The sequence below is a fragment of the Cyanidioschyzon merolae genome, chromosome 19 (assembly GCF_000091205.1).
Source record: "Cyanidioschyzon merolae strain 10D DNA, chromosome 19, complete genome".
NCBI classification, from domain to species: Eukaryota; Rhodophyta; class Bangiophyceae; order Cyanidiales; family Cyanidiaceae; genus Cyanidioschyzon; species Cyanidioschyzon merolae.
In genome coordinates this window covers 608,979-632,137 of record NC_010145.1, presented here as the reverse complement: position 1 = coordinate 632,137, position 23,159 = coordinate 608,979, and the positions used below count along the sequence as shown (strand labels likewise).

Genomic DNA, 23,159 nt, shown 5'->3' with positions numbered 1-23,159 from the left:
GTACACTGCGAACACGCAGTGGATGGCACGCATCTGGATGTGGAACACAATTCAGGTGAACGTGTAAACCCGCCAGTCGCGATGCCGGTGCGTTCCATGGCGCACGCCTCGCGCGCCCGAGGGCGGCGTTTTTCACATCCATTCCCCCCGTGAACGGTGATGGAGGCGGCGGTACGCGGCCTGCCTCGCGCTGCGCATCGTTTTCATCAACCGCTCGATAGGCGCCGCAGCCAGCGCCATCAGCATCATCATCGCCAGGCAAAACGGTACAACGGATGGTCGAGAGAACCCTCAGGGAAGGTGACTCGCGTTGTGGCATGTTTTAGGAAATTATGGTTCAGACTATGTACATAACAATACCGTGTTCGTTCAGGCGGACGAATTATGGACCAAGTCGTTCGTTGCGGCACGCAGACGACGCCGTGTACAGAAAAGCGGGGTCAAGACGCCATCGAGTGGTGCTTGCACAACAGGTGAACGGTCCCGAGGGGCAGCAACGAGCTCTGGTGACGAGCGCTCGCGACTTGCTCGCACTACGCCCGCAAATAGATGTTGAGAAGATCGGCAACAGCTCAGAGGAAAACTTACGAGCCTTTATCAAAACTCGAGCGTCCCTAGTTCCGGATCAAGAAGTCGTGTTTTGGTTTGGCGGCGAGATTCACGCCTACATCGCTGACGCGGGTGCGCGACACATCCTCGGCTTCGAGGGTTACAATATCGCGCGCTGCGTGAAAGTAGAAGGCGGCTGGCGCATTCTCACCCGCGAAGTAGGACTGTATAGGGATCCGGACAATCGTCGAATTCTACACGGAACTTGGAACAACCCGTTCACGGGAATGGAGAATCAAGTCGTTCACGTTTGGAACGACCCGGTCAACCTGCAGTTTCTGGAGAAGAATCCGCGTGATGGCAAACCATTCTTGGTTCCGTTCACACGCGTCGGGGCAGACCTCTGCTGGCATATTGAAATTTTCCTCCGTTACCCGAATCCGTTGCCGCCATCCGAGTTCCCCGCTGAGTCAGCGAGCCCCTTTTATGAGAGCGCGGAGCTCTTCCAACTTTACGCACGCGTGGATGATCTTCATGATTCGAATCTCGTATCCGTTCCATGCCAGGGCAGTTGGGTTCGCATGGGTCAGTGGCTACCCTGGATGGAGATGGGTGAACGCCCTGGCCGTCTCGTGTATCATTGCTTCACGAAGAAGCTCGAGAACGGGTACCAGGATCTACCCGAGGACGTCCGTGCATACGTCGAGGAACACCATCCAGAGTACATGCACGCACCGTCGAATTACATGACACCGAACGAGACCAGTTGGACATATTTTCGCAAATTGCTGGCCCAGAAGGGTTCACCCCGCGCCGACGGTACGATTGCGAAGCGCGATGCCGGCGCTTGGGAGCGCACAGCTTCACCACTGGAGAGGGTGCCATCCGTTCGGCCGTTCACCACAGAGGAACTGGCAATGTTTGACGGATCTCAGTCGGAGCGTCCTATTTATGTCGCTGTGAATCGACGGGTGTTCGATGTGACCCAGGCCGCGCACCACTATCGAGCAGGCGAGCCGTACCACATCCTAGCAGGGCGCGACGCCAGCCGAGCACTGGTGTTTGCGGACCTCTCCGCAGAGATGGTGGATCCGACGAAGCCACCGCTCGATATCAAGATGCTCACATCTGAGCAGCGTCACAGCCTGGAGCAGTGGACGCAGTACTTTGCCAAAACGTATCCCGAGGTAGGTTATCTCGTCTAAAACCTCATTTTGGGCTGAGAAAAATGCAGAAAGCCGCTGTATATCTGTGTGTGTGTGTGTGAAGGTCCACAGCGCCGAACAGGGATGTTTCGGCTCCTGGGAGCGCTTTCTTGCTCAATTGCCGACGATACCAGAATTGGTAGGCTTTTTCTGTAATCTCGTACTTTAGCTTTCTCTCATACCCGGCTTTAAATGTGCTAGTCTCTCCAGCTCCATTCTCACAAGTCGAAGGATGTTGATGTCAGCGTTCAAGTCCGGAATTCGCAGTTTCCAGCTATTGTCAACGCATTTCGTGCACAGGAAGTCGTCGCGATCTACGCGTCAGTTGCAATTTTCCTCTTCGATGCGTACAGTCTCAATGTGCCCGTCGCATCGGTGACACTTGGACCAAGTCAAGTGTTCCTACAAGCTCACCACGCTCATTCGTTCGTTCGGCCAGCGCCATTTGATGCGAGAAGGCTTGCTTCATGGCTCGATACATCCCTTGACAGGTACAGGGGGCTCCCCTCGATGCCCTGCTCCAGTTACGTGCCAGGTGACGTAATCTATGGTAACAGGTGTTTTCTGGAGGATCCCTCTGTGAGAAGGATGCCGGGTGCACACACACGCACACGCTGTTCCATTCGGTAGAGGATTTGTGGAACGCGATGTTTTCCATGATGAAACGAGCACCGGAAGGAAAAGCCAGACCAGAGAACGTGTCGAGAAATTAAGATTCGTCTTCACGCTCTTCGTGCACAGCGGTGACAAACGCTCCACTAGAAGCAATCGGTGCGATGGCTCAAGTCTGACTCCGAATCCGGTTTCGACGCAAACAGAGGAAATAGGAGCCTCTAGGAGCAAGCCCTAAAAGCGATGTCGTGCTGGAGTCGAATGTCGTTTTGTAGAGGGCCACAAATAGAGGAGGACTCGTCTTTCGAGCAGAATCGTTTACGAAACGTGACGACTTGGGTGAGCTTTCGACATGAGCTCTGGAACTTGTCGTCAAGCGACGGCCGCGAGTTTTTCTTGTCGTCAATCCAGAAGTGCGAATTGCTGCGCCCACGAAACACCTTGCAAGGCATAGATCGGAGAGTTGAAGAAAATCTGGTTTAAACATGAAACATGAAAGGAATGTAGAAGACTGGAGGCATGCTCGAATGAATCGGGAACTGATGTCGACTGATTCTCGAACTCATGTTCGGCGACTTTGCGAATCATCCAGATTCTGATCTAGAATCCCATCTGGATTCCGGTGACGAAACGAGCTGTAGCGGACAAAGTTCGAAGAAGCCATTCCATAAGGACACCCAAAAATCCTAAAACTACGTATAAACCCGTAAGCCGATATTCCTTCTTTCCGAAAGCCGCGGTTTTACATCTAAAAAAGTTCGGAAAAAATCGTAAAGCTGCACCAATGCGAGCAGCCCAGTGTTCCACTTTCATCCGACACGGGTGTTGCCGTGGAAGACGCAGCGCGCCTGTGCCTGTCTGGCGTGCACAAGGCTTGAACTGCTCTGGCGTAGCTGCGAGGCGCATTCCCGAAACCCAGTGGTGAAGAGCGGAGCGTGGTGGACCTCAGGGAAAAGTTTTTGAAACGCGTGTTTTCGTGTCTCCGGACGACTTTCATACACAACCCTTGAGTCTCCAGTCGTCGAGGTACCTGTGACAGCCGTCGAGCACTGCGCATGAGCCTACACCTGCTGAGCCGTTCTCATGCTCCTCTTCTGTTTTCCAAGCACCAGTTCGGGGATTCACGCTCCGCCGTTGACGAGACGAATCACCGGAATATCCCCGGAGGGCGCCAGGCACCCGCCAGTTGCCCGTGTTCGAGCGCGACCCAGGCTCACAGCCGGGACGCCGACCGCTCGTGCGACTGCTGAACGCGTGACACGGTTTCGACCCTGCATTGACATTCATAACGGAAAGGTTAAACAGATAGTCGGGTCATCACTATCAGCAGACGGGAGCCGGGCGTCAGTGGTGAACTTCGAAGCGACGCAACCCGCGGCCTACTACGCCTCGCTGTACCGCGAGCATGCGCTGCCTGGAGGCCATATCATCCTCCTCGGAGGGGATCGCGAAGCATCGGAACGTGCTGCGCTTGCTGCTCTTGCCGCATATCCGCAGGGAATGCAGCTCGGAGGTGGCATTACGGAGGAGAATGCAGAACGGTTTTTGGAGGCCGGTGCCAGCCATGTGATCGTCACTTCGTACGTGTTTCGGGATGGTCGGCTGGATGAGTCCCGACTGCTTCGCCTAGCCCACCGTATTGGCAGAGAGCGTCTGGTTCTTGATCTCAGCTGCCGAAGTCATATTTCGGGGAGCGAAAGCGCATACTACGTTTACACGGATCGATGGACAAGACGAACTGACTTGCGAATAAGTGGCCAGCTCCTGGAATGGCTCAGCGAATACTGTGCAGAGTTTTTAGTACATGCCGTGGACGTTGAAGGCAAGCAAATCGGTATCGACGAAGCATTGGTGCATGAGCTGGCTGTCGGGTCCCCAGTACCGGCAACGTATGCGGGTGGCGTTCGAGACCTAGCCGACCTGGAACGCGTTCGACTTGTTGGTTGCGGCCGAGTAGATGTCACAATCGGTTCCGCTTTGGATATCTTCGGAGGCGCGCTTTCCTTTGATATGGTTGTGGAGTGGCAACGAAGACTGGAGAAAATGCTTGCTCGATGAAAGTACCTCGAAATGGCAAATACAAATCCTAGGCATGTTGCAAAAGGCAACCAGACTGCCATTGGCCCCGGGTCTAGCGCTGGAACGCTGTCGCTTGTTACATGAGCTGCTTCCGTGCACCAGATGCGCTGCTGTTTCGGAGAGTCGGTGGCAATCTTTTTCGCTTCTTGAATTCGGGAGGCTTCGGGCAATTCGCTGGGTACGAGGTCTTCGACCCGTTACCGAGTGCCGCGACTCGCAGCAGCACGGCACGTGTCCGCAAAGCATTTGGACACGAATGTTAAACAGGGACTTGCTGCCGCTGCTGCTGCCCCGCAAAACGGTACCGTTGATCAGTGTCTATAGGGCTTGACTGGCATCCCCGGCATGAGGTGAACGCTGATGCGTTCGGTTGCTTCCATCAGCACCCATGTCAGAATGAAATGGAAAAAGGGCGTCGGGCCCTGGCATAAACGCTCAAGTTTTGGATGACTCTCACTGTCATCAACACGAGTATTGACCAGCCTCCAGGGGCCGTTTCTGCGACTGCTTGGTTTTCCTTTCCCTTCAGCTTGATTGTCAGCAGTCGAAGTGTGCTGATGGCAGCCTGAAAGTCTCTACATTGTTTCTCTCGGCAGTTGTCGACGTATTTTATGCTAAAAGCGAACGCTGCGATCTGCGCATCGCTTTCTATTCTCATTTTTTACATACCGCCTTTCTGCGCGCTTCACCGGGACGACACTTGGCAATGATCAGGTGTTTCCGTATATCCATTATAAATGCTTCCCCGATAGCCGCCCCTTGGAACGAGAAGGCTTGCTTCATCGTTTGATACGTGCCCCCTGGGGTTCCATGCAGCTCATCAGGGTGCTCTGCTCCATGTTCGCGCCCGTTGACGTAACATCGATCACGGGCTGCGTCTGCGCGATACCCTCGGTGAGTACGCTATCGACTGCATATGCAAGCACATGCTATTCCATTCGACAGAGGAGATCTTGAACGCGATGTTTTCCATGGTGATACGGGTACCGGAGGGGAACGCCTGATTAGAGAACGCACCGAGAAGTCTTCAATTGTCTCCGTTCCCTTTATGCGACATGATGACGCACACTGCAGTGGCAACGATCGCTACCGTAACTGAACTCCTAGTCCAAGACCCATTTCCGTGTAAAAGGAATAGAAGAGATTTGAACGTCTGGGAGCAACTCCCGCAAAAAGCATCATGCTGCAGCCCAGTGCCATTTCATCGATGACACGGAACAGATGATGGTTGATCTAGCGAACAGAATCGATGATATGCCGAGAGGCGGTCAGCGAGGTTTCGGCGTGAGCGCATGAAAACATCGTCAATGGATCACGTGGAATGTTCTTCATCGTCGTCAATTGAGTGGTGCGAATCGCTGCACTCAACAGGCGCCCTGCAACACAAAGATCGAAACCTTGAAGAATGCGTGATTTGAACCTATTACGAGTACGGAAATGGACGAGCAGAGGCTTTTGCGCGTGCCCTCGATGCTGATAGCGATTCTTTTAGGAGCCCTTGTTCGAGCGCGCCACGAAAAATCATCTTGATGACGGTGACGTATCGAATTCCAGTGCCGAGAAATCGCGGGAGCCACTCCCTGGACATGACCCACAATCCTGAAACTACATACGGATCCGCCAGCCTTCATTCATGCAATTCGAATCTTCAGGTTGCATATCTTCGGAAAAGTTCGGAAAATATCGAATGCCAGCAACGTTGCAAGCGGTTCAGCGTTCCACGTTCATGTTACGTGGGGTTTCGCGCACACCATGCATTTGTATGGGACCAGGATGCAAACGGCTTGAGCATTTCACGTCACTGCCGCGGGTCGTTCACACTGATGCAACGCAGTCTACGACGCTGCTTTGATCGTTTGCACGGAAATGCCCGAACGAGCGTAGAACGCGGCTCTCCTGGGGTCATATCCAGTCTCTGGTTTCTGTTGTTCGATCCTGCGTCGACGTAAATACAGACTGCCGCCACCAGAGCGCATCGCTGAAGCGCTGCTTGCTGCATAGACATGTTGGTGCAGCGAAACAGGTACGTGGGTTTCCGAGATCCCATTCCTTGCAGGTTTCGCTCGGATGTCTGAGTCAAAAGTGCCATTTTCATCTTCCGCAAGTTCAACGCATAAGCCGACGCGACTGAGCTTCCCACACAGCACCGGAGCACGGGTGCTAGCCTTCTGCATATTTGCCCTGCAACAAGCGTCCTGTGCGAGACTGGTGTCTGCTGGCGCTGTGGCGTGAGCCGCCCAACGATACCGGCAGTGCCAGCTCAGTTGCGCAGTTCAATAGTAGACAGCACTCGACATGGGGTTCATGAATTGATACGTAGGATTTTCTGTGGATTCGGGAGAAATCCGGTTCGTTTCAGGTTCTGCTCCATACAACTAACAGACGCGGACTAGTCTATTCGGCCTGGGAGCGAACCGGTGCAGCTACCGCGCTTGGTATTCGCCGGTGAAAACTTGAAGAATCGAAAATATTGTATATGCTAACTCGTGGGCATATTGCTCACTCACAACAAGTTATCTTCACAGGGTGCAAACCAAATAGTCCGGAGTGCTCTAGTTTCGGAATACATGCGTACAACGCGTTTACTGTTCTTAGTACGCAACGAAGCGCGGAAAACTCGGCCCTGAGCCTGCGTCTGCACCAAACGCTGCAAACACCAGTGCTTCAACTCCTGCAACTAATTTGTTCAAAGCTCCAGTCCGTGCATTCTGTGACCCAGCGCCTGCATTGACCACCAGTAGGTGATTTACTTGTTCAAAGACTATGTTTGGGAGATAACTGCTCTGCGAGAGCGTTGGTGTCGCACCAGCGCCGTTCACTGGACACCGCGGCGCGAGGACTTTCAAGCCATAGCGCGCTCGTTGCGGGGTTTATAACTCGGAGCTGCCCTATATATTTCCTTGCAGGTTTTACTGGCAATGCAGGAACTTGATTCTTACAAACATGGTTGCTCGTATTGCGCTTTGGTCTTTGTGGGGGTGCTCGCTGGCCCGGAGCAACGAAACTTGGGCGCCTTGCCCACAACTGACCTGAGCGTCAAACGCGGCATCACTTGTCGTGTGACGCTCAGACAAGGCCGTGTCTCCGCTCCTTTTGGGCGACAGCCGAGAGCCCTAGGCTGGTTCTCTATCCCGGCGCGATCAGGCGCTTCCTCATTCGTCGGGAGCGGTGGCTGTCGGCGCCGAGCGAGCCGCTCGCTAGGCGCCAGTGCGTATCAGCTTCGGGCGCAACTTGCACCAGCGGCGGGCGAAGAGCCTTCGGAAGCAGGCTCAGCTGGTACTCTGGAAGCCTCCCCGCATGAAAGCATTATTAACACGGAGGTGAGTAGCGTTCTTGCGAGATCGTACTTGGAATATGCTCTGAGCGTGATCCACGCGAGGGCGCTTCCCGACGCGCGTGATGGGCTGAAACCCGTTCATCGCCGCATTCTCTACGCAATGAATCAACTGCGCTTGGATCCGGACGGCCCGTATCGCAAGTGTGCTCGCGTGGTCGGTGAAGTGTTGGGAAAATATCATCCGCATGGCGACAGCGCGGTCTACGATGCACTGGTACGCATGGCTCAGCCCTTCTCGATGCTGGAGCCCCTGGTGGATGGCCAAGGGAATCTGGGCTCTGTCGATGGCGACAAGGCAGCTGCCATGCGCTATACCGAGTGTCGCCTGACCTCGCTCAGCAAACGCGTCCTTCTCGCGGACATTGACCAAGACACGGTCGATATGGTGCCAAACTTTGATGCCTCGGACCAGGAACCCGTGGTGCTACCCGCACGCCTGCCACAGCTACTTTTGAACGGCGCCTCAGGGATCGCCGTCGGGATGGCTACGAACATTCCGCCACATAACCTGCGCGAGCTCGTGAGCGCGCTCATTGCCCTTATCAAGAATCCCAAACTACTGGAAGCGGAACTAGAAGCGCTGATTCCCGCACCGGACTTTCCCACCGGTGGTATTATCATGGGTCTCCGCGGCTCCCGCGACCTGCATCGAACCGGCCAGGGAGCTATTATTTTGCGCGCGCGTACCTCGTTCGAAACGGTTCGAGCGAAAAACCGCCCCGTGCGTGAAGCAATTATTGTCCACGAGCTTCCGTATCAGGTGAACAAAGCGCAACTTTTGGAACGAATGGCGACACTCGTGAACGAGAAGAAACTGGACGGTATTGCGGATCTGCGGGATGAGAGTGACCGCGACGGCATGCGCATCGTCATTGAACTGAAGCGTGATGCAGATAAGAACGTTGTGCTCAATCAGCTGTTCAAGAAGACTGCTCTGCAGGCGGCTTTCAATGGTAACATGCTTGCGTTGGTAGGGCGACGCCCTGAAAAACTGAGTCTACGACGTGCGCTCGAAGTCTTCCTCGAATATCGAGTGCAGGTGATTCAAAGACGCTGCACTTTTGAGCTGAACAAGGCACGAGACCGAGAGCACATCGTGCAGGGCCTGCGTCTTGCGCTCCGCGATATCGACGCCGTCATTCGCATCGTGCGGAACGCCCGCGACGTGAGTTTCGCCCGCAGGGCACTCGTTGACCCTGATGGTGCCTTTGGACTCTCCGAGCGCCAAGCAGATGCAATTTTGGGAATGCAGCTACGTCGCCTGACCCAACTAGAGATGGGTCGTCTCGATCAGGAGCATCAGGAGCTCCTGGCGCAAATCGCGGAGCTCGAGAATACACTCGCGAGACGTGAACTCGTTATGGCCATGATCACTCGGGAGCTGCAGGAAATCCAGTCACAATTTGGACGACCACGTCGATCCGCGATTTCACCCGAAGAGCCAGAACTCTCCGATATCGACCTGGTTCCCAATGAGGAATCGGTGATCATCGCCACCAAACAAGGCTACGTGAAGCGAATGGCGATGCGCGAATTCGAAGCGCAGCGGCGCGGTACTCGGGGCAAGGCTGCGGCGCGTATTCGCGAAGACGACCAAGTCGCTCACTTCTTCTCCTGCCGCGATCACGATACCATCTTGGCGATCTCCCAACGAGGCACTGCCTATGCGATTCGAGCGTTCCAGATACCACAGGCGTCGCGCGTAGCTCGCGGTGCACCGCTGAGCGCTCTGTTACCGGTTTTCGATGCGAGCATCGGCAATGCAGAGACAAGTCTCGCGGCGCTGGTACCCATATCCGCCTTTACCCCGGATCGCTATCTGCTTCTACTCACACAGCAGGGCTGGCTGAAAAAGACGCCGCTCTCCGCATTTGCGAACATGAACGCCAGGGGTCTGATTGTCATGAATGTGCGTGATACCGACACGGTGCGCTGGGTACGTCTCTGCGGTAACGACGACTCGGTGATCATATCATCGACAACTGGTCTTGCGGTTCGTTTCTCGCTCTCGGAAGCGCAGCTTAGGTCGACGGGACGCCGAACCCAGGGTGTGCGTTCCATGCGGCTGCGGAAGAACGACGCGATAGCCGATATGGATGTGGTCGACGGCTGTGCAGACGTCACCACCTCGGAGCGCTACCTGGTGGCGATTACCGAACAGGGTTACGGAAAACGCCTCCATGTGGATGCGTTTCGTATTCAGAGGCGAGGCGGCGGGGGTAAGCGTGCGACCAGCTTCAAGATGGATACGGAGGATCGTTTGCTCTGCCTGCGTTGCGTAGAACCGGACTCAGAGATTATTCTTATCACTGAGCGGGGTACTGTGGTGCGCGTACCGTGCGATAGCATCCCCATTCAGGGTCGCTGGGCTACCGGTGTTTACGTACAGCGACTCGATACTGGAGATCGTATTGCGCAGGTAAGTTTCACGAACGGCAGCGAAGCGGAACCGATGCCTTCACCTGCCTGGGATTTGGACTCGCGTGGTTGACTTTTGTGGGCTCCGGCTCGACGAGGGAGGTTGCGTTAGTGCGCGCGCGCGGAGCACAGCATATACGACTGTGCCGCGACGGCAACTTGTCCAGCGCTCATAAGCGTCGGCGTTTGAGGCTCGCAGCTGCGCTGGGTAACAAGGATCCCGAACAGCGGGAACAACTTGCATTGTATTTGTTGCGAAGATCGGCAAACCTTTGTGAGAAAGAGTGTGCTGTAGAGCCAAGGCGCATGTACCGAGATGAGGGGGTGTTCGCGTAGAGAGCACGGTGGATTATGAAAGCTCTCGGAGCAAATATGAAGTTGCAGTGCTGTACATGAAGCTTTTTAGCGCAAGATTGGCGCGGAGGCACATACAGGACAAGTGCGGCGGTTTATCACGTGGCGGTGCCGATGTTTACTTGAACTCTACGGGATGATGACTGCACAAGTCGTTTCAGGATATCGCATAGACCATCCAAGCGTGTAGCCTTGTTCAGCTCAGCACGAAACCCGAATTCTAAACGATTTTGCAGACAAAACCGATAGGCTTCCAGTCCGCCTGTCCGTAATGGCAAGGAGGCATGCGAGCAAACGATGTCCTTGAGAGCGCCAGCCATCGCGGCGTTAGGATATGATCCTACGCTTCGCGGAACGTGAAATCTTTCGTTGAGTCGTGATGGTCTCTTCCCTGATTGCTCGTAGCGTTCGCGTCTCCAGAATTGCCTGGTTAGGGTCAAGCGCCCTACATCACGTCAAGTCGCGTACGTTGGCTCATGAATACCGGAACCGTGCGATTGCAGGACGGTCACGATGAGCCGCTCTCCGGAGCAAGCAGTTGACGATGCGTCTCCCGAGGCGTGGTATGCTGCGACTTGTCCACGGTGGCGCCTCATAGCCCATCTAAAAAAAGAGCTCGTCACGGGGCAAAAAAGCCGGGTGCATCATGAACGCGCGCATGCTGCCGCACTCGACAGCGGTGGAGCGGCTCCACAGGTTCATGCTCCGCATCGAGCGCACGCTCTGAAAGTCTCAGAGCATGTGATGCAGGTCGAGTTTCGGTGCTGTCCAGGATGAAATCCGAATAGCTGCTGGCATTGAACCGTTTCAGTAAACGACAATATCCGAATCAATCGCCGATGCGTAGAAGGACAAAGATGCGTACTGGCTCACAGAAAGTTTGGACTTTGTTATGGGCATGCAAAGGCCGCGTTTCAGCAGTCGGCACTGCAGCGACCTGCCCCGGTAACCAAAACCTCCCTGACGGACGAAACCGGCAGACGTTCTCCGATTCTCTCGCTCGACACATCGCACAAGAACTCAGCCACCGAGTCGCGAATACAGTGACACTACCTGATGCTTTTTCAGCGAGCCGGCTCTTTAGCCGCTCGGAACGGTTTGAGCGCCCTAAGGACAGGCAGCACCGCGACCACTGCACCGAGCTGGACCGTGGCAGCCTTTGAACGGAGCCCGCAGCCGAGCTTTATCGCTCATCGAGCTCACGAGGAGTTTTCGAGCTCGTTTTCCAAGAGAAACATCTGCAAGTGAGTGTTTCGGGACGCCAGTACAGCGATTGCGGTATAAAATGTGTAAACATGCCTAGTCGTATGCAGCTTGCAAGACGAGTGCACTTGACAACGGTTCACGGCGCGTGATCGAAGCGTCGAAACTCAAGTCGACGCTTTCATAGACAAGCCCAGACGAGCCGTAGGCGATGCACCTGCCGATCACCAGTTTTCCCCGCAGACCGCTTGAACGCTCCTCCATAACTTTACTACAGCGTCCAAGCTCAGCTCGACGCGTTCATAAGCAGGAACCGACAAAACCCATGGCACCCGTCTCCATCTCCGAGTTTCTTCGCAAACCGCGGCAGCACTCGTACCATACAACCTCGCAGCAACGGCCGCGAGATGTCCAGTAGACCGTTCCGCTCACAAGCGCTGTTCGGTGCAGGTCGTGGACGTTCCCAAGTGCGGCGCTTTCTTTCTTTTGGACGGCGACACGACGTTCGAGTCGGGCGTTATATTGCTGCCTAGCACCTTGAACGTGAAATGACGGACACGCACACTGCAGCGCCAATTCCTGACCAGTTGATGGAGATAGATGTGCGGTCAGGCACGGAAGTAGGTAGCAACGGACGGAACGAACCGAGAGAAGAGCTTCACGACAGTGCGGGTACAGTAACACGCAGGGCAGCGAGCCTCAGCCAGCGCTGGAGTGACCCCGCTGACATGGAACTCGATCGCAGAGAGATAACGCGACTTATGCTCCAGGAACTGGAGGACCTTGGCTACCACCGCACAGCGCAGGCACTCGAACGCGAGGCAGGTATTCTCGCACGCTCACCAGACGTGCGTCGCTTGAAAACACTGCTGCTCTCCGGTGAGTGGGAACAAGCAGCAGAACTCCTCCCTGGACTGGTTGGTCGGACAACTTACCAAAAAGAGCAGGCCGCTGCGGAAACACCAGAAGAAGCGCTTTCCCCTGAGGCTTCAAGGCTCGTGGATGAGGCTCGCTTCCTCATTTATACCCAAAAACTGTATGAAATTTTACTGGAACTTCTAGGGCAAGTCGAAGAGGGCGATGAAGCGGCACCAGCGCGGGTGCTGCGTTGCCAGCGCCTGGAAGCGCTCCAGCAAGCCGCTGTTGACTGCCTGTGTCGGGAGCTATCGCCGAACGCCGTAGCGCAGCAGGAGGCCTGGCGCCTGCACCGTCTCACCATCGCTGTGCTGCGTGTCTCACATGCGAGGGGCTCACTTTCCAAGGCGATCCGCGAGTCTCTACGCTCCGTGCTACAGGGCGAGGATGTTCCAGAGACGACCAAGACTGTACCACTTGGAGCGACGGATGGAGTGGAGTTGCGGCGTTGCATGCGCGAGCAACTCTTCCACAAGCTGCAGCCGTACATCCGCAAGGAAAAAACGATTGAAAAGTGGCGATTGGAGACGCTTTTGCGACGAGCACTGCGAGAGAATTTGCAGCAGGCTTGTTTTCCATATACCTATCAGGAGCGTCCCTCGTTACTGGAGGATCTTGTATTTCAACCGATGGCCATACCGAGCGAGACATGGCGCATTCTCAAGGCGCACCGGGATGAAGTCTGGCTTGTCCAGTTTTCCCACAGTGGTCGTTGGCTCCTCTCCGCCGGCAAAGACGGCCTTATTGTCGTTTGGGATGTTGCGCGACTCAGCCAATCCAATGAGCAGATCGTCGAGCATCGTGCTGACCTGGCCGCTGCCGATGTTCGTGCTCTCTCCAATGGTGTCGAGCCCGCCACCGATGATGCATCATCGGCAAACGGGTCGGATGCGTTCGAACACGCCGGTTGTCTGGTGCTCGACGGCCACAGCGACGCGATATGTGCCGTATCCTGGTCGCCGGACGACGAGATGATCCTATCGGCAGCGGGTGATCATGTTTTGCGCCTGTGGGAAACGCGGACCGGTCGATGTCGTTTCGCAAGTGAAAGACAAACCCAGGCGATTACTGCATGTGCCTGGCTTCATGACGGCGAGCGCTTCGTTACCAGCCTGACAGACTCCAATCTCTACGTCTGGCGCGTCGACGGGTTGCGAGAGCGCACGACGCTCGGCATGGACCGCGTTCGAGCGCATGTTGTACTCGCCTTTCATGGACGCATCTTTAACGACATCGCGGTGAACTACTTTTACAACGAGATCGTGGGAATCTGCACCGCCCGGTGCATCTGTCGCTATGATGCTGATGGGGCAACCGCTCTAGGTCCCTGCATCGAAGAGTCCGAGAATATGACAGCACTCTGCGTTTCCCGATTAAAGTCGATTCCGGTCGTGCTTGTGAGCACCTCCGGCGACGGTTGCCCGCGACCTGAGATCCACGAATGGGATTTTGAACATAACGCTCTAGTTCAGCGTTATATTGGGCATCAACAGGGTCGCTTTGTGATCCGAAGCTGTTTCGGTGGTTTTCGCGAATGCTTCGTGCTGAGCGGCAGCGAAGATGCCCACGTATACATCTGGAAACGACGTTCGGGTCAGCTCTGTGCTCGACTTGCAGGCCATACTGGGACAGTGAATGCGGTTGCGTGGAGTCCAACGGATCTCGCGCTCTTTGCGTCTGCGAGTGATGACGGTACCGTTCGACTTTGGAGCACCGCCAATCGCTGCATGTAGCGTATGCATTGCAGGTGTCGCGTCTCGGGGCGTGCACGCAGCACCCCAGACGCTGGAGCGCATTCCGGCTCCGCGACGCATCTAGTGTCGAGAGACTCTAGCATCATACCGTCCAGAAAAGCCGAGGACCCCGGGCGCCTCGCAGCTCGGAGCTCTCGGGGCTAGCATCACGGTTACCAGAGAGTCATTCGGGGCCTCGCGCGAAGCTCACCGAAATCAGGAGCGCCAGCGTGCACTCCAGCGCTGCGATTGCGGTTATCCAATATCTCAAGATTCACCACGAAAACAGGTGTTAAAGCTGCCATGCACAAGCACAACAGCAGACCTAATATTTGCGGTTTTGCTTGGAAATCGTTTCCAGTGTCGCAGAGTCCACCGCGAAGACAGGCGAAATTGCAAACCTCAAGTACCGTGTATCTGATAGTTGCGGTTTTTCCGGAACTCGTGCACATGTGGTCAGTGCGGCCGCCTTACACACGTTCGAGTGCTCGCTTGTGACGAGTGACCCCGTGCTGGCGGTGTGTGTGTGTGTTTGTGTTTGTATGGAAAGCGTGCTCTGGAGCCTGCCGGCGTTCAGCGCCCCACTGAGGAAGCTTTTAAGCCACCGGATCACACTTGAACGTGCTCCGGTGTGGGCACAGCCCGTTGTGTACGGCTGAAGCGAACGACCGAGTCTGTCTATCGAGACTGGCAGACGTAGGAAGCGACCGGACAACGCGCTACGGCACCTGAAGCCAGATAAGGTGGAAACAGCCCCGGCACGCCTGTCTTTGCGGGGGTCGAGGCCTCACCCGAGGCTCAGTTCGTCGTCGTCGCTTTGCGGAGGCGCAGGTTTCACTGCATCACTTGCCTTGCGAACAGCAGAACCCGCTGGGCTCCGTGCTGACCGCGGGCCGTTCGTTTCAGACTTCTTCGCACTCGTTTGACCTGGTTCAGAGCTCGGGAGCGCCAGCTCAGGTTTGACAAACTCCTCCGTGGTAACGACCCGCTCACGCCGGCTCGCCTTATAGCCTGCTGGAACCAGGTCGCTAGGTGCTCGCTTTTTTTGCTGGGTAACGGCCTCGTCCGCGTTTTCCTCAGAGTGCAGCACCTCAACATCCCAAGGCTGAGGCCCGGCGTACTGCCTCAGAAAGTCAGCCAAGTACTGCTGGCTCGCTACGCGAAGTCGGAACGAGTGATCCGTAGACTCGCGGTAGTAGTTGCGCATGGTGCGCCATATCTCGGGCCAGCGCTTCGACGCGATCACAGCGTCAATGCCCCCGCGTGCCTTGACGCCCCAGTATAAAGCATAGAGGTCCAATAATTTCCCCCGAAACATAGGGGTTTGCCACGGTTGCCCAGTTTTGCGCTGCCAATGTGCAGCGAGCGCTTCGAAAAATTCGTTCTCTTTCGCGCTATCTCGCACAAGCGGCACTGAACCCTCGGTTGACGCGACTCGAGGGCCCGACGAGCGATGCGTTCGACCCGGACCCGTGCCCGTCATGATATTTTCAACCATGCGATGCTTTCGCGGTTTGCTGAGCGGCATACCGACAATCTCCGCGTTTTCCATGGCCGCCGACTCGATGATGCGGCCCATAATCGTATTCCACTTGGAACCGGTTCGAACAGATGCCAACGCCTGCACTGCATCTGCAGCGATGGAGTTCGGTCGAGCGTTACGTGGTGCACAAAGCCAGCACTGATAGCGGGCGTGCTGCATTTGCAGCTGCTCCCATTCCGCGTCCGATAGGCCCGTACAGACCTTATGTGACCAGCCCTTGCAACGAGAGCACTGAATCATCGGCCCAAAGTCGATCACGTTGCCGCAGGCGCAGAGGACGATATCCGTGGGGGTCTCTGGTTGCGGTGCATCGCTCGCCGGCACAACGTGTCGGTCGGTATGGTGCTGTTGCATGGAGTTCGATGCCCCATACGGACGCTTTGTGATTCTGGCTTCCGCCGCTGATGGGCTTGAAGCTACCGGGTATTTTCTCGGCCTACCTCTTGTTGCTCCAGTGCCACGATTGTGCCCTTTCGTGGAGGGTGTTGGTGAAGCCGTGCGATATTTCGCTGCTCGGCTGGGGCGCGTCGTTTCCACGCCTGCTCGTTTCATCTCCGAGCCACCGCTGTTTTCAGATGGACGATCATCATTTTTCTGTACACTTCTTTGTGTCTTGCCCTGGTCATCTGGTTGCATGTGAACGGCACCAGCGGGCTGCTCAGCAGGCACGGCATGCTTATTCACCTCCGTCTTGGCAGTTGGCGACAGCGAACATGCAGATCCCATGTCGCTATGAGGCTCTTGTTCAAAAGCAAACGACTTGATATGTATCCTGGGATAGTATGGGGAGTTCCCATCCTGTTCGGAGCCTGGCGCGCCCTCCGACTCTGGACGGTCGTTGGGAGTCTGGATCCTCGGCGCCTCCGCTTCCTGATCCATATTTTCCGAAATATATCACAGCTTAGCACCGTATGAAGGAATATATGGCACCTGTAAACAGAAAATACGAACACCCCACCTCAGTGCGGAAATATCGCCGCGCAAAACAGTGGCCTAGAGGGCGATATGTTGCTTCGATAAGTACACGAACCTGTCACGCTCGCACCGTCGCCGTCACCCTTCCGTGTATGGGCTGCTGTCGTGTTTAAAAAAATCAAGAGCTCTTCACGTCAGAATATTCGTATTCAGAATACACCTCCCTCACTTTTATGATACTAGGATATGAAATATATGCTTTGAAAGGGGCAGTGACGCTCGCTGCGCACACAAAATGGCTGGCTGCGGAGCGCTTTTTTTGAAGAAACTACCGCCGGCAAATCAGGTTTACCAACGCGCATACATCACGCCGACAGCGTGGATGTCTCTACGCAGACGCGCAGTCGCTTCCCAGGCTTTTCTCGACCGGCCAGCTACTATTGGTTTCAGCTTCTTTCCGTTCAACGGGACCTTGAGAGGTCGCCCGACGAAGTTGGCTCTAGTCAACTCGGGGGGTGGGGCGGGGGGTCTGTTCTCCAGCACCGCACATCGCCTTACATTGATTGCTGTGTCAAAGTCATGGTTCAGAAACTCTATACGTTTCTTGCCGTTGGGTACACTCACCAGTGCGACTAGTCCACGAAATTTCGCCCTCCGTTCCATTTGCTCTTCCGTCAGCGCTCTGTGTTTTTGTATATCTCCAGGGCTTTGCTGGTACTGCTCCATCTCGACCCTGTGAAGTGTACGTCCCAGTTCACGGTGTATGTATGACGTTCGGAACTCATCTATCGGTATTACAACAAAACGGTGAGCGCACTCATTGTACGCTCTTGTCGATACAGGGAGTATGCTCCCTTTCTTGGACGCGCAGAGCCCTGCTCCAGTCGCTGTTACGACTCTCTGACTCTCGTCCTCCAGCCAAGGCGTTCAACTGATAGAAAAAGTTGGCAAATGCACGCTTCTTCCCACAGTACAAGTTCATACACAGACGAGAACACCGGGGCTTGGTATATTCTCTCCACAGCGCCTACCAGTGAGCAGCACGAACTCCCATGAATTTCAGAAAAGCTTCAAAGTCCGCTCCGCGGCTCGTTACCCCGCTCATAGCTTCCAGGTGATCCTTCATTCCTGCATTCCATGTGTCGATTTTCTTCCTCGCATTCATTATACCGGATTCTCGATAGTATCTTGCTCTCGAGAACCTCAAAAGACGCGTGTCTTTCAGACGTAAGTTGCCGTCCTTACCATCTCCCGCACGCTTGCATGCTGCAATGGTTATGATATTCGTGTTTCCGGGGTTCGCGCCACTGACAAAGTCGTTATCCTGCACTTTCTGCGTCGCAGGATCCGCCTCCTTCTCATCTTCATGCTTCGCCGCGCCAACGACAAAGTCGTTTCCCCGCACTTTCTGCGTCGTAGGATCCGCCTTCTTCTCACCTTCATGCTTCGTCACGGGCGACGCCGACGACGCAACAGGACCATCTGCCTTCAAGCGCGGATAGTGTACACACATGGATACCCCATCGGTTTCTATCATCCTCGTGAATATTTTTTGCTTACTCGTTTTGAGACGTTTGAAATCGAAGATATTTTTCCAATGGAATTCCCGGTTTTCGCCGGTGAACTCTATCTTCCTTACATCGAACTCCGGACAGATCTCGTTCATGATGCCGTAAAGAACTCTGAAGCCGATTGTACCAAATTGTGACTTGATGTTGCAGATACGAACGACGTCGAAGCGCTTCTCCAGAAGCGCAGCCTTCCGTTGCTCTGACTCTGCATTGTTCCCCACACCCTGCTCCATTTCCGCCTTGTGTTCGAGTTCTCGGTTCAGGAATACGAAATAGCGCAGGATTTGGTTGTTACTTCTTTTCCCATGCTTTATTCCATATCTGATACCTCTTCTGCTGGATTGACCAGCCCCACGACTGCACGATGCTCTTGAGTAGCCGCACGCAGGGCAGAAGCTTTATTCGTGCTCCTGCGTGAGGTCTTCTTGTCCACAAATTCGACCTCATCTTCATGATGACGATCGTTGGTGATGGCACTGACGATGGCCCATCTCATTCCTCTGGAGAGAGGCCCGGGTACAGCACAAAGACGGCGCATATCACGAGACGTTTGAGGTTCACGATCATGTGGTTATTCTTGTTCGTGATGTACTTCATCGCCCCGTAGGTGTAAATACCCCAGTCACCCCTGTATCGAATACCGTTGAAGCGATATTTGGTGTGATTTTCGTGGAGGGCGTGCACTCGCTCATGTTTCATCGACGTCTCCCCTGAGCCGAGCATCAGGTGGCGGATAGACGCCATGTTGAAAAACCCTTCCGGATTCTCGACTGTTTCCATGTGCGTCACGTCGCGATACATCTCCCTCACCAAATACATGATCCCTGACGAAGCCTTTGTAACACTCATGGAGTACGAATCGACACGGTTTCTGATGGCCTCTCACAACTTTTGCTTGGATGGATCCCTGGTATGTCCGAGAAGTCAGTCTTTCACTACCATATCGTCGTAGTGTCGCCTTTCTTGCAGCCATTGACGTGCGGCCTCCTGCATTTGCTCCTTGGTCTTCTCGTGCTCCGCTTTGCTCCGCACTGTTTTTCGTTTTTCTCCGCTAGCCGACGAAACCGCGTCTCCAGGACCCTCCGCTTCCCTTTCCGTAACTTTCCTTTTCCTAATTTTTCTTATAACGCACTTTGAGCGCATTCGGTATAAACCGTGAAAAATCACTTGAGTACACTAACCTGAGAGTTGAAACACGATTGAAATGAAAACAATACTTTGCTAGGACTTTACGCGAATGCAACTTGTCGTTAGAGCAAGAAGACAACGAATGATCACGATCGTATTTCCCTTCATGGCGAGATGCGCGTCGTGTCTCGTAACTCCCAAATCTCGAGGTGCGCATATCGACCGCGCTATTTAGAACAAAGAACAGAGACTCACGATTCACTAGCAACGATATAATGATTTCTTTTCCCTCTTCGAGAAACTGCAAACTGGGGAAGAGACATCCATACCTTCGAAAGTTTACTTTACAGGCGGAAACTCCCGCGAGCTGGACATGTCTCCCAGGCTAGTGCTTGATGCTCCTCCCAGTGGCAGGTGCTTTATTGAGACCTGACCAACTCATCCGCAACGCATATCATTCTGGGACTAGGAGCCGGTAGCCTGCGCCTGGGCGTCGCCCTGGTCGCAGTGGTCTCCTATAATGTCGATTCGCGCTGTCGCAGGCAGTGCGTCCGTCTGCACAGCTTGCAGGATCCCAGAATCATAATTAGCCCTGTTTCCGTGTCAGGTGTAGCATTGCTCGGGCGACGCCCTCTGTGGAATGGAAAAGCTGTTCTGTCTCTGTGATGCATCTGCGCCAGCGGTTTAGGCGCTACGGCTGGTGTTCATAGCATGCACTCGGCACACGTTATGGCGTAAAAATTACTGGTTCCTTCGGGGGAAAGCACGGCGTGTGGAACTTGGAAGCAGGTGGAACGATTGATGCTTCCCTGTGCGCTGCGAACAGGCGCTGCGATCGGGGATAGCTAGGTTGTGCCAAGGTTCTGTCGAAGAGAAAAATCTGCATTACGATACGCGTTGTCGCCTCGCAGACAGGGCTAAAATTTTTCGAAGCGAGCGCTGAACGAGGCAAGCCGTTCCCTATTTGTGAGCTCTTGAGATGCAATCGTTTATCTCTTGTGGCGCATGGGAGAAATCGCTGACACTAGACATTACCAACGTGCTCGTTGCAGGCATTATGCAGCACAGAGGCCTCGATCTCGGCGTTACGTTGTCCATGGCTTTTTCACAAGGAATGATGTGAGCGTTTGGGTAAGATGACGATGTCTAATAGAGGCCAGCGAGCTTCTTCGATATGCGATGGCTTGTGCCTGTGTCTGACAGCCGGCCGTTCCGATGTCATTTCTTATCTGCTTATGGAGACTGCGACTTTGGCTTCTGAACCGATGCTGTTATCTGCGCAGGCCTGGGTATTCTTCGATTTCAGGTCTCGACGAGCATGCAAGCCCACGCTTCCATCCACGCATCCTGCTGTTGAGATCGTCAGCAACATTGCAGAACCTCATCGAGAGTGACCAGACGGGTGTCTTCCGGAAGGCGCAAGGGCGGCGCCCTTTCGCGAGACTCGCTCACTTTCGATGGTCCTCAGCTGCCCCGGTTTTCGGCTGTTTAAACACCCTTCTTGTGATTTCAGCGGAGGTCAGCGTTGACTCTTCGTTGACGGGATACTGGACGTAGCGCCACCGCTCGACAGCTTGCTCGAGCCAGGAGTGATCGCTGGAACCAAAGAACACAACAGCGCAAAACGGTACGATCAAATACAGCGAGAACTTGAAGCCCTCAATGGCAAACCTCCGGGGCATGGGGCCGCGCATCACGCCCGCAACTTTCGAACCGTGGACCAGGGCTAGCTCCGTTTCAAAAGCAGCTACGCTACCTTGCAACGCAGTCAGGCGAATATGGCGTACGCCAATACAACCCAACCAAACTATTGACTAAGGAGTTGGCAAGCTCCTTCGCGGTTCCGGTACGCAGACCTCGGGTCAGCAACCCTGGTGTAGGGCGGACGGACCTCAGTCCCCTGGGCGCCTCGCGTGCCAGACATTCGCGGTGCTCCGATGGCACAGGAGTTCAATGCTATGGATTTCATCTCGATTGTGATTCACATCCAGATGTGTGTCACCAAATGCTTATTCGCGGTTTATAGCAGACGCGTTCGAAGTGCGTTCATTTGAAGAGATAAAACCCCAAGGAAAAGGTATGGATATGAAAGCCGGGGATCCTGAAGGGCCATCATCGCCGGCTCCCGGAAAGGAAACGAAAAAATTCCCCTTTTCGCCGACCATCGAGCGGAAAAGAGCAAGTGGCGAAGACGAAGTAGGGGGATAGTCCAGTAAAGGTGTTTGCCCGACGGGACGGCGACGACGATACTGCTGTAGCACCGAGGCCACGACTTCGAGGACGACTTACACTGGTGAGTACAAGCAGCGGCGCCAGCAAGAAACGCATGGAATTTGTGAACCGAGACTTCAAAGCCGCCATCAATGTCAGTAGATATGCGGCGTTGAAGTCGAGACCCGAGGAGCTAGCGCGATTGAACTTTATGGGCAGCATCTCAGACTCGAAGTGCGCAGGGAGAAACTGCAGCCGAAAGCAGGCAGCCAATCAAAAAAGACTGGGACGCGTCTGCAGGTGTGTATATACTTACCCTCTGTACTCGTAGAACCTTCATCATTTTACGGGTACCATCTCTAACCAGAGACGGCCATCACGTCGTAGGTGCTCTTTCGTTCAAACGATCCTGCGGGTGCTGAGTCTGCCGGTTGTGCCGACGATGGCGCGGTGATCACTGGTGCGGATGCCGCACAGCGACGGAACGGCTTTGTTGTATCCTTGTGGGTACCAGTTCGACCCGGCGCTCGCCAGAAGCTGGGATAGCCCAGAATGCCGTAGTGGCGCTGTGTTCTGATGTGCCCCTGAACTTCGGGTTTTTGTATTTCTACGCAGAGGTTTCCCCCATCTAACTCTTGTGCCACAGTGTCTGTTCAGCGCTACACATATGGTGCATTGGCGCGTCTCTGGGCACCATGTTTCGTTTGCTTTTGCATACCAAAATTGCCAGAAGAATCCGTGGAACACATATTTCTACACTCATTCTGACCCGCGTTTCTTTTGGTATGCTCCACCAGCAGGGATGGCTCGTGTTCAGAGACGCCCTCAAGGCACGCTGAGAAGTTCTCTGCCAACCGAATGTCTGTGCGTGCATTCGTGCCTCGCCAGGCTTCTCTGACTTGGATCGAACGGTGCCGTTCCCGGGCAAACCTCGGATAACATCCACTAAAAGGCATGATTAGCGATCCCGCGACACCTACGGAACGCGTTCTTCATCCAGATCGATAGAACAACAGCATTGCATAGGTTGTCCATTCCTGCGAGAATACGTGCCCCGTGAGGCAGGCTCGCGCGCTGCCGCCCGCCTAGGCTTTGCCCCTGAAAACGTACCGTTACAAAGAAACAGCGTCTCGTTGCCCGTCAGCGAGCAGCCTGTTTGGCGCGGAGCTTCTCGGGGCAAGCACGAATATATGCTGCTGTGCACGTTCACTCGTGTGGGGTACTGATCAACTTTCCCCAGTTCCTGTGTATTGTAAAGTTTTTCGGGGCAGTGTCGCTAAATTTTGCTGTGGATTTCGTTTGCGCTGGCTCTGGACCATCAACACGTGAGGCTGCGTGTCGGTAGCTCTGGCCACGACGCAGTGCCAACAACCTTTCTCTAAGCTA

General features: G+C 54.7%; 5 protein-coding genes and 2 non-coding genes across 7 annotated transcripts, besides 4 other annotated features; 4 read left to right on the top strand and 3 right to left on the bottom strand.

Annotated features, from left to right (window-relative positions):
- Positions 1-332: 332 nt before the first annotated feature.
- Positions 333-1,754, top strand: CYME_CMS246C (hypothetical protein, conserved; the record flags this gene model as incomplete). Its single annotated transcript, XM_005538827.1, has 1 exon — positions 333-1,754. The coding sequence occupies one exon, from the start codon at positions 333-335 to the stop codon at positions 1,752-1,754; it is 1,422 nt and encodes a 473-aa protein (XP_005538884.1).
- Positions 1,755-3,449: 1,695 nt separating this feature from the next.
- CYME_CMS245C (phosphoribosylformimino-5-aminoimidazole carboxamide ribotide isomerase) lies at positions 3,450-4,424 on the top strand (the record flags this gene model as incomplete). Its single annotated transcript, XM_005538826.1, has 1 exon — positions 3,450-4,424. One exon carries the CDS (start codon positions 3,450-3,452, stop codon positions 4,422-4,424), a length of 975 nt encoding a protein of 324 aa, XP_005538883.1.
- A 1,052-nt stretch (positions 4,425-5,476) lies between these two features.
- CYME_CMS244T lies at positions 5,477-7,241 on the bottom strand. Its single transcript, XR_002461662.1, has one exon. It is a non-coding gene; the product is annotated as a hypothetical transcript (transcript).
- A 122-nt stretch (positions 7,242-7,363) lies between these two features.
- On the top strand, positions 7,364-10,273 carry CYME_CMS243C (DNA gyrase subunit A precursor; the record flags this gene model as incomplete). Its single annotated transcript, XM_005538825.1, has 1 exon — positions 7,364-10,273. The coding sequence occupies one exon, from the start codon at positions 7,364-7,366 to the stop codon at positions 10,271-10,273; it is 2,910 nt and encodes a 969-aa protein (XP_005538882.1).
- A 365-nt stretch (positions 10,274-10,638) lies between these two features.
- CYME_CMS242T lies at positions 10,639-12,141 on the bottom strand. Its single transcript, XR_002461661.1, has one exon. It is a non-coding gene; the product is annotated as a hypothetical transcript (transcript).
- A 164-nt stretch (positions 12,142-12,305) lies between these two features.
- CYME_CMS241C (hypothetical protein, conserved) lies at positions 12,306-14,405 on the top strand (the record flags this gene model as incomplete). The annotated part of the gene is made up of 1 exon (XM_005538824.1): positions 12,306-14,405. One exon carries the CDS (start codon positions 12,306-12,308, stop codon positions 14,403-14,405), a length of 2,100 nt encoding a protein of 699 aa, XP_005538881.1.
- Positions 14,406-14,988: 583 nt separating this feature from the next.
- Positions 14,989-16,892: a sequence feature (possible transcribed region).
- CYME_CMS239C (hypothetical protein) lies at positions 15,193-16,827 on the bottom strand (the record flags this gene model as incomplete). Its single annotated transcript, XM_005538823.1, has 1 exon — positions 15,193-16,827. One exon carries the CDS (start codon positions 16,825-16,827, stop codon positions 15,193-15,195), a length of 1,635 nt encoding a protein of 544 aa, XP_005538880.1.
- Positions 16,893-17,322: 430 nt separating the features above from the next.
- Positions 17,323-18,405: a sequence feature (possible transcribed region).
- Positions 17,390-20,173: a sequence feature (repetitive element).
- Positions 20,174-20,609: 436 nt separating this feature from the next.
- Positions 20,610-21,501: a sequence feature (possible transcribed region).
- Positions 21,502-23,159: the final 1,658 nt, after the last annotated feature.